Below are 10,077 nucleotides of genomic sequence, written 5' to 3' on the forward strand. Positions count from 1 at the left end.
TGTTTTATATGCAGCCACCATTCCACAAGCCTTAACTATGGACTCATCTATCCTTATGACAAAGCTTCGAGGTGAATGCTGCAATTTTACGTTTTACGGGTTGGAGACACTGAGGCCAGAGAGGAATAGTGAATTACCTAAGGTCACATAATTTGAAACTGGGGAGCCAGGATTTGAACCCCAGAAATATGGTGTTCAAATCCATCCTGTTAACCTCCAGGATACACCACCTGTAAAGTAGAGTCAGTGGCTGATATATATTAGGTGCCTAACAAATGGCAATTATTGTTATTTTTAATTATAATTCTGCTAGGAGGGCGCTCAGAGGGAGGGCGGGCCTGGAGAGAGGGAGGGCCACTGGGTCAGAGGTGCACCTGTCCCTTGGGGTAGGTGCTGGATTCAGGGCGCGGCGGCGTGCGTGGGTCCCAGTCGTTGACCAGGCTCTGCGCCTGCTCATAAGACACGTGCGGGTGCCGCTGGCGGAGGCGCAGGCGCACCACGTTGTAGTCCACGTCATGCCCGATCTTCTTGCAGTTGAGGCTCCAGGTGAGATTGTCGCGCATGGCAAGCAGCTCCTGCAGGTTCTTTTCCACATGGGAGATGTGGCGCTGCAGCTTGTCAGTGCCCTGGAGAGGGGGCAGGGCGGTGCTGGGAGACAGGCGAGCCCGGGCCAGGCGCTGTGTGGGATGGGTGGACACACCTGGGCCAGGTGTGTGTGTATGTGTGAAAGGAGCACAACCGAAGAGGAGGCGGGCCTCGGATGCGGGTTGGGGGGGGCGGTGTACACCTTTGAGTCAGGTGTGCGTGTGGAAGGGCACAGACAGCTAGGAGAGGCCAGCGTTGAATGCGGTTGGGGGTTTCACGCCTGGGCCAAATGTACTTGGAAAAGAACACGAGGCAGGGCAGGGCTGAGGGAGGGAATGCACCCAAAAAGTGAGGGGAAGGGCTCAAGGTGGGGTTGGACAGAGGTTGAGAGAACTTATTTGAGACAGGTGTCGGGATTGAAGCACCTCCTCCTGGGTGGGAATTGAAAGACTCACAGACCTGGGTGAGAGGGTATTACCTGGGCTAGATGTGCCTGAGGAGGAAGTCTCACCATGGCGGGGCGGTTCCTGGAGAGGGTGGATAGGCGCGGAAAGGGGGTGGAAAGGGACGTACCTGGGCGAGGCGGGTGGCCTCGGGGAGTTGGGTGCCCACGTGTCTCTGGTACACGCGCACCAGAGGTCTGTCCAACTTCTCTCGAGTCTCCAGGTAATTTTTGGATAAAGGACCCTGGAGGAGTGCGGTGTACGAAGCAGTGAGGCCCAGCCTACCCGGACACCCCTGGCCTCACCCTTGCAGACACTTTCCTCAAACCATACCTTGATGAGGTCACGGGTGATGTACATCTCCTGGTTGAATTTTGTGCACCGGTGGACAGTTCCCCTCATTAGCCCTAAGGTCATGTTCATTTTTTCCTGGGTAGGTGGGAGCACAGGGGGATCACACTGGCTTCACGTCCCCATTCCTCCTGCGTCCCTCCCCCTCCCCCGCCACCCCCTCCCCCGTCTCGCACCTCGGTACTCTCCCATCCCAGACCTCAGCTGCCAACTAGAAGCTGCGCCTACCTTCAGCTCCAAAGTCTCGCGCATTTTCTGCGCCAGGGAGGCGCACACGCGGTCGCTTATCTGCTGTTGCTGCTCCCGGATGTCCTCCTCGTTCTTTGCCATATCTAGCAAAGTGTCCTTGGACTCCATCAACAGTCGCTTGGCTTCATACAGCGCGGTGGCGCACTCTGCGGAGGCGGTGGGGAGGTGGGACGCGTGTGTGGCGCCAGGTCTCCTTTTCCTGAGCCTCGTTTTCCGAGTCCCCCCTCTCTATTCTCAGGTGGTGGTGGGCCTCGGGCAAGCGAGGGGGCTTTACTGAGGGGCCGGGAGAAAGTCCAAGGGGAGGGACCAATAGCGGGGGTAGTAGGAGCAGCGTCAGGGAATGACTGAGCGAGTGCTGCGGGGGGTGGCGGGGCTCGAGCGTGGGAAGCAGGAGCTCACGGGGGAAGAGCTAACCAAGAACATGGGTTTTGCTCTCAGCCCTCCCGTTTCGTCAAGGGGGGCAATTACCCAGGGAAGGCAGCAGCCGAGAAGTGGGGGAGAAATTGGCACCAAGAGCACCCAGTATAGTGGACTCCCCTCTGTGGGGAGTTACCTGGGGTGTAGGTGCCCACGGGGTCTGGAGGCGGTGTTTTCAGGCCCTGAGTGCGCGGGGTCGGAACCCGGGAGAGGTTCACCCAAGAGTGGCGGCCAGCCTGTTCTAGAACCTTGTCCAACGGCTGGTTCATTAGCTCCACAGCTTGGAGCCTCTCTTTACAGCAGAAGACCAGAGTGTCACGACAGGAGGCCAGGGCCTGGGGTACAAGGAAGGAGAGAAGGGCAGAGAAGAGACCAATTGTAAGCTGGGAGATTGGGGGAAGTGGCTGAAAGTGATCTCTCTCCAGGAGGCCTTAAAGTGTTTCTGCCTCCAAATTGGCTTTCTCCAGCTCTTTTCACAGCTGGAAGGGAGAAACTGGTTTCCAAGTTGAAGCTCAGATGCCCTAAACTCTCATCATCTGTCCAGAAGCCACTCCTGGGTGGGGAGAGGAGAAGCATTAGGGGCTGGTGGCAGCTTTCATGTCCCAGGTATCACTTGCTTGGTTTCTGTGCCTGGCTTTGCTCTGGCACCCTAAGAAAGCATCCCCTCCCCATCTGTGAAGTGGAGAGCTAGCTAGCTGCATCTACACTTTGGTCTTCTTGTGCCATCCCGTCTCTTCAACTGCTTTCAGGGCTTATCCCATCCCCAGCACCAGCCTTGAGGTCTCCCTTCCTCTTCTCTAATCAATATCAAGAGCCCTCTGCTGTCTTCAGAGTTCCTCCTCCCAGGCTCCATTGCATCTGGACCCCCATCCCCACCCAAATCCTACTTCCACCATTATAAAATATATTGCATTCCTTGGATATTTGCAATTATTTGAGAATTATATTAAAACAGAAGACTTTTTGCATATGTGTATACCCATGTAAACACCACCCTTATCAAAATACAGGATATTTCCATTACCCCAGAAATTTCCCTGGTGCCATACCCCTTCTCCACTAATCTGCCTAGTAGATTAATTTTGTCTGTTCTTTAAGGGCTCAGGTAAACTACAGCCTATGGACTGTCCATCTGGCTTTGGAAATAAAACTTTATTGGAATGTGGCACGTTCATTCATGTATGTATTGTTTCTGGTTGTTTTGTGAGATGCTGTGAAATTGAGCATAGATCTTTCTCAACTTATGATGAGGTTACATCCCATTAAACCCATTGTAAGTTGAAAATATAATGTGGAAATGCATTTAAATACACTTAACCTACCAAATGTCATAGCTTAGCCTAGCCTACCTTGACTGTGCTCAGAACACTTACATGAGTCAACAGTTGGGCAAAATCATCTAACACAAAGCCACAATGCCTATTTCATAACAAAATGTTGACTATTTCATGTAATTTATCAGATACTGTGCTGAAAATGAGAAAACAGAATTGTTGTATGGGTACAGAATGGTTATAAGTGTATCAGTTGAATATTTCATGTTACTTATTGGATACTGTACTAAAAGTGAAAAACAGAATGGTTGTATGGACACAATGGCTATGAGTGGATTGGTTTACCCTATGAGTGACTGACTGGGAGCTGTGGCTCATTGTTGCTGCCCAGCATCATGAGAGATTTTTGTATCCCATATTGCTAGCTGGGGAAAAGATGAAAACTGAAGATTTGAATTGCAGTTTCTACGGAATGTTTATTGCCTGTGCACCAACATAAGTTGAACCATCATAAGCTGGGGACCATCTGTAGTTGTGACAGAGTCAGTATTACACACAAAGCTTAAAATATTTACTACCCAACTCTTTAAGAAAAAGCTTTTGACATCTAGAACTTCATATGAGTGGAGTTATACAGTGTGTACTCTTTATGTCCAGCTTCTTTTGCTGAATATCCTATCTTTGGGATTCATCCATTTGGGTTAAAAAATGGATTTAAAAAGTCTTTTATTCATTTATTCAACTATTCACCAAATCCCTCCTGTATGCTGGGCAGGTGCCAGGTGGCAGGGTTGCAGTGGGGGAAAATGGTCCAGTTCCTGCCCAAAGGAAGTAAGAGGGTCGACATGTGCAGGTAAGATTGGCTAGTGAGTGAATCAGAGAAATGGGGATTATCTGGAAGGGTATATGGGATCAAGAGAGTTGGTTTTATTATTGTGGTAAAATAGACATAAAAATTTGACATTTAAACCTTTTAAGTGTACAGTTCAGTGGCATTAAGTATATTCACAATGTTATGCAACCACCACCACTGTCCATTTCCAGAACTTTTCATCATCACAAACAGATCTGTACCCATTAAAGAATAATTCCCCATTTGTTCACTGGTGAGAATAAAGAAAGAAAAACTGATGATGCAGGAGAAGGGGCAGAAGGTGGGTGTGGTAGATAGATGGAATTATAGGCTTGGCAGAGGAAAAATGAGTGAGGTCATTCCATGGTTTCCATGCACTGAGGTCATTCACTGAGAATAAAGAAAGAGGAAGAAGTTGGAAAAGTTTGAAGGAAGAGAAGATATGAAATAACTTGCACAGTGGGATAACAAGACTTCTAGAGACACATGGTGACACCTCTGGGAAAACTCTGAGTGTCAACTTTAAATCTAAGTTCATAATTTTAAGTTGAAGCATGTCTACTTGGTGGTGAACATTTTTCTGCAGAAATATTCACTACAGGCCTCTCCAGTGGCCCTCTGTGTTTCTAGTGTGTCTGTATTTTCTCATCTCTGTATTTCCCTTTCTCTCTTGTGAGCCCTTCCCTACTAGTGCCACCGTCATGTATTCTTCCTTGTCTGTTTCAGACTTCCTTGGGGGATTTTTCAGGAATCACCAGATTTAAAGGAATGTGATAGCAACCTAGAGGTGCAGTGGGCTGAGCACAAATAAGGTTCAGCACCATGGACAGTGGTGCAAGAGCTCCTAAATCCCCTCCCTCAACTCCCCCCCCCCCCCGCCCCGCCCTCATCACCCCCACCCTCTGCCCCGGCCTCCAACCCTGGCCAGTCTCTTCTTTGAAGGGCCCTATAATGTGACCTCCTCGAGGGCAAGGCCAGTTCTATACTGTTCACTGCTTTGCCCCTAGTGTCAAACATGGTGCCTGGGACACCAGGATACTGGATTAATACTTGTCAAGTGGATGAGTACACACAGGCTCCATGAAACCTGGTTACTCGCCCATCTCCATTAGTGCTTTCATAAAGTAATCCTTGTTGCAAGAGTGAAGGATGCAGTGAGAACCCATCTCTGGCTGAAGTCAACAAAGACAAGCATATAGTACTGTGTAAAGAGCCAGCCAAATTGAATCATAAAGTAGTTCTCCAGCTTGTGGGCATGTATCCAAAGGAAATCAGGATGTCGAAGAGAAATCACTCCCACGTGCACTGCAGCGTTATTAACAATAGCCAAGACATGGAAACAATGTAAATGTCTGTTGACAGATGAATAGATAAAGAAAATGTGACATATAATATAATAATATAATAATATTGCTAGGTAATAGTAATATTACTGTATTATATATTAATATAAGTATATTATGATACTAATAATATATGGCAATAACATTAATATATTAATAACATACTATGCAGATATCTTAATATATTATAATATTGTATAATAATATATATAATAAAATATAATTCAGCCTTAAAAAAGAAAATCTTGCCATTTGTGACAACATGGATGAACCTAGAGAATATTATACTAATTGAAATAAGCCAGATGGAGAAAGATCTCACTTATATGTGGAATCTAAAATAGTCAAATTCATAGGTTAGAGTAGAATGTGGCTGCCAGGGACTGGGGGTAAGAAGAAATGGGGAGATAACTGTCAGGTTGTACAAACTTTCATTTATGCAAGAGGATTAAGTTCTAGAGATCTAATGTGACTATGAATAACAGTACTGTCTTTTTAAATTGAAATATGCTAAGAAAGTAGATCTTAAACTGCACACACACACACACACACACAGAGGTAACGATGTGAGGTGATTGTGATGATTATTTCACATATATCAAATCATCACATTGCACACTTTAAATATATATATAATTTTTCTTTTTTATTTGTTGAAGTATAGTCAATTTAAAATGTGTTAATTTCTGGTGTACAGCAAAGTGATTCAGTTATACATATATATATGTATATTCCTTTTATATTTTTTTTCATTATAATCTATTACAAGGTACTGAATATAGTCCCCTGGGCTACACAGTAAGACCTTGTTTATCTGTTTTATATATAGTAGTTAGTATCTCCAAATCCTGAGCTCCCAATTTATCCCTGCCTATCCCCTCCCCCTCCACCAGTAACCAGAAGTTTATTTTGTATGTCTGTGAGTCTGTCTCTGTTTTGTAAATGAGTTCATTTATGTCTTTTTTTTTTAGACTCCAAATACAGGAGATATCATATAGTACTTTCCTTTCTCTTTCTGGCTTATTTCACTTACTATGACGATCTCCAGGTCCATCCATGTTGCTGCAAATGGCATTATTTAATACATACACAATTTTAAGTGAATAATTATACCATACTAAAGCTGGGGGGAAAAGACACCTGAGCTGGAACCACAGCCCTACCACTGGCTAGCCCCATGCCTTGGGTGAGCCCTTGTCTTTCTGAGCCTCAGTTTCTCCATCCCTAATGAAGGGATCATAGTTCCTATTTCACAGGACTGTTTTAAGGAGTTAACTCAATGACTGCACAGGGCTTGGCACAAAGGGGATGTTTGTTGCTGTTCTGAGGTCCAACTCCATCTCAGAGCCCCAGTTTTTCCATTTAGGAAGTGGAAATACGGTGACGGTCAGGACAGGGTTCGGTAGGTGTGTGGGTTGAGGGATCGGCTGTTGCTACAGTTCCCGAGGTTAGAGGGGTTCACCCATTAGGCAGCCAATGATCCCCTAGCAGAGCCTTTAACTTGGCCCCGGGCATGCCCAACCTTGAGCAGAGCCTCTGATTTTTCCATATCTTTCTCCATTTTCCTCTTCATGCTCTGTAGCTCCTCTTTCTCCCAGGTAAGCGTACTGTCAGCTTTGTCAGGGATCTGGAAAACAAGAAGAGAATTTCTCACACCCCTGGGAGAGGACTAGGTGGAGAGCTCTCCTTCAGGATGGTAGAGAGTTTGCCATCCTCATAAACTCTGGCTTTGAGGAGTGGAGTTGTGGGCACCCTTTCTCTTTGGGAGTCTCATTCTCTAAGAAGGCTTTACCCTTTTATGGGGCTCTCATCTGAGGGAGGTCTCACACCCTAGAGAGTGGAGCTGAGGGCTTCTCCCTTTTAATAGATAGGAGCCCAGTGAGTTGAGATGGAGGTGACTTAACTTGGGGGAAGGTTATCATCACTCTCTGGGGCTGGGGTTCTCCCTTCTTTGGTGATGGTCTTATACCCTCTCCCTGGCTGGAAGTGGAGGAGGCTCATAGGGATGATGAGGGTTTGCCTTTTTGGGGTCTTACTATCTGGATCTGGGGGCTGGGACTAGGAATCCCACCCTGTGGGTGGGGTCTCTTCTCTTTCCAGGGAGGCTGGAATGTTCCCCTTTTTTGGGGTGAGGGTTACACTTTAGGGGGAGGATGTCACCAGGGCTGGGATTAGGGGATCCTTTCTCTTTGGCTGGGGACTTAACTTTCTGATGCAAGGGCTGGGACTTCAAGCATCTCACTTTTTAGGCAGGACCTCTTCCTTTTTTGCTAGATGAAGCCTGGGAGAGGATCTCACTCCCTGAAGCTGTGGAGGTATTGGTTTAGGGTTGTAAAAATAAACATTTTGAGGAGGGTTTCACCTGGGTTGGGACCAGGACATCACCCCCTCTCCTCAGCTGGTGGCTTTGGCTGTGTTTTCACTGGGATTGGTGCATTGAGGGTCTTAATCCCATGGGAGGTCTTCATCCTCTGGGCCTGGGGACTGGGTGGTGATTTCACGTCTGGGATGGGACTTGTGGATTTTACTCTTTGGGAAGAATTTCATCTAGTGTGACTCAAGAGTCCCACCTCTCTCCCTGGCTGGGAGACTGGGAGTGATTTCCCCACTGGGGTGAGGGGACTGAGGATCTCATTCCGCTGGGAGGATCTCAGTCTCTGGGGCTGAGGACCGAGGCCCCTCATCTGAAGACTGTCTTCTTGTCCCCTTATTCAGCAGAGCTGGGGCCTGGATCGAGGAGTGTTTTCTCTATAGGGTGGGTTTTGCCCAGGCTGAGCATCCAGGGGAGCAGAGGCCTCAGTCTTTGCGACTGGGCTTTAGGGGGCGGGGGTGGTGGTCCCACCTTCTCAGACTTGGGTCGGTAGCCCCGCAGCTTGACGCTCTGCTGGTTAATAAGCAGTCCCTTGCGCACTTCGCTGAGCCTGCGGTCGGTAGCCTCCCGCTGGCGCTGCAGCAGCCGTAGCTGCCCATTGATTTGATGCTGCGCGCGGCCGAGGCGGGCCGCGGTGAGGCGCGCTCCACGGGCGTGCGCGTGCACCAGCTCAGCCGTCTGCAGGGCCCGCGCGTCGCGGTGCATGGGCAGCGGCAGGCGGGCGTGCCAGGCGGGCGGCTTCATCTTGCTCTTCCACAGCGTGACGCCCTCGCCAGGCGGTGGCTTCTCCATGGTGCCGCCACCTTTGAGCATCTCCACGCGGAAGCGCCAGGGCAGGATGTAGGCAGCCCTGCAGAGGTGGCGCGCTACGTGTGGGTCCCGCACGCTGTCCTTGGGTTGCCACATGGTCACCGCCTCCTGCTCGCAGCGGTCGGTCAGCTGGTGCACCTTCTGTGTCAGGGCCTTGGCCGCCTCGCGCCATGCTGGAGGCCCTACACGCGTGTCCTGACTGCGCTCAACTGGGGGTATCAACACGGGCATGACCTCTGCTTGGTATTATGGCCTGGCCTGAGATCCTCTCGCGGAGAAGCCTGAACCCTCAACGACACGCAATTCCTTCCAGGCCTGAAGCATGAGTGAAACAGAGGGCCCATCACCATGACGACCACGGCAACCGCGCAGGCAGAGTTCCAAAAGCGGGGGAGGGGAAAGACTACAGGAAAGGGTTGGAGAGTCTTTGCTTTGGAGGTAGGAGGAGGTGGCTTGGAATCCTGGTTCCTTGAGAAAGCAGATCTCATCTAGCCCACTTCTCGCTATTGCTTCTTAAGGGCCTTCTTCCAGCTCTTTGCCACTTCAAAGCTTTGGATTTGCTGTTTCCTCTCTGTTTCTTCCCATGGTGTTCTTATGCCTGGCTCCTTTTCAATCTTCAGAACCCAGTTTAAATATCACCATCTTAAGGGGGTCTTTCCTTAGCACTATATCTAAGCCTTACTCTCTCCTAGCACTCAGGATCTTTAGTGCAAGCCACAGAAAAGGAAAAGATGGCCTCATGGTCAGATACAAAGCCAAAAACAAACAAACAAACAAAAAACCAAAACAAACAAACAAAAACCCAAAAAACAAAGACACTCGGTGGCTCCTGAAGACACCACGGCTACTGCTACCATTGCAGAACTCTCCCCTTCCTGCGCTGGGAATGGCACTGCTCAGTGGCTAGCAACTGAATATGTTCTCTATAGTACCTGCTTCTTTTGACTCCTTAGTTCTCAGGGTCCAAGGTGGCTACATCTAATTATCTGAGCCTGTATCACATGGCTGTGCCAGAGCTGCAGGAGAAGCTGGGAAAGTGAGTCTGGTCTGAACTTCCTGTTTCTGTGGTGAGAGGAAGACTTTATTCCCCACCAAGACTTATATGATGTAGAATTCCTTCAACATAAGAAGCAGGTCAGAGTCTGGGGAAGAAAAAAAGATGGCTGGCCTCAGTGCCTCCCCCATAATTCTCTATCACATCACCCTGATTTTTTTTTCCCCTAGAAGCGGCATCTTTACCTGGGCAATGGGTAGGCATCTCAAACTCCACAGAACCAAAACCACACTTTGATTAATCTCCCTGATTGTTTTCTTCGGCTGGTATTCCTTGACTTAGTGGCTCACCATCCACCCTAGTTGCTCATGTTAAAAGCTTAGGAAG

The 10,077-nt window shown here is 48.6% G+C and overlaps 1 protein-coding gene across 1 annotated transcript; it reads right to left on the minus strand.

The window, feature by feature from the left end:
* Positions 1 to 256: 256 nt before the first annotated feature.
* On the minus strand, positions 257 to 9,046 carry TEKTL1 (tektin like 1). Its single transcript, XM_072946993.1, has 7 exons — positions 8,358 to 9,046; positions 7,038 to 7,142; positions 2,182 to 2,380; positions 1,608 to 1,774; positions 1,362 to 1,457; positions 1,159 to 1,272; positions 257 to 626 (listed from the first exon to the last, which is right to left on the minus strand). Exons 1-7 carry the CDS (start codon positions 8,925 to 8,927, stop codon positions 363 to 365), a joined length of 1,515 nt encoding a protein of 504 aa, XP_072803094.1. The 5' UTR covers positions 8,928 to 9,046; the 3' UTR covers positions 257 to 362.
* Positions 9,047 to 10,077: the final 1,031 nt, after the last annotated feature.

The sequence above is a fragment of the Vicugna pacos genome, chromosome 22 (assembly GCF_048564905.1).
Source record: "Vicugna pacos chromosome 22, VicPac4, whole genome shotgun sequence".
Taxonomy (NCBI): Eukaryota; Metazoa; Chordata; class Mammalia; order Artiodactyla; family Camelidae; genus Vicugna; species Vicugna pacos.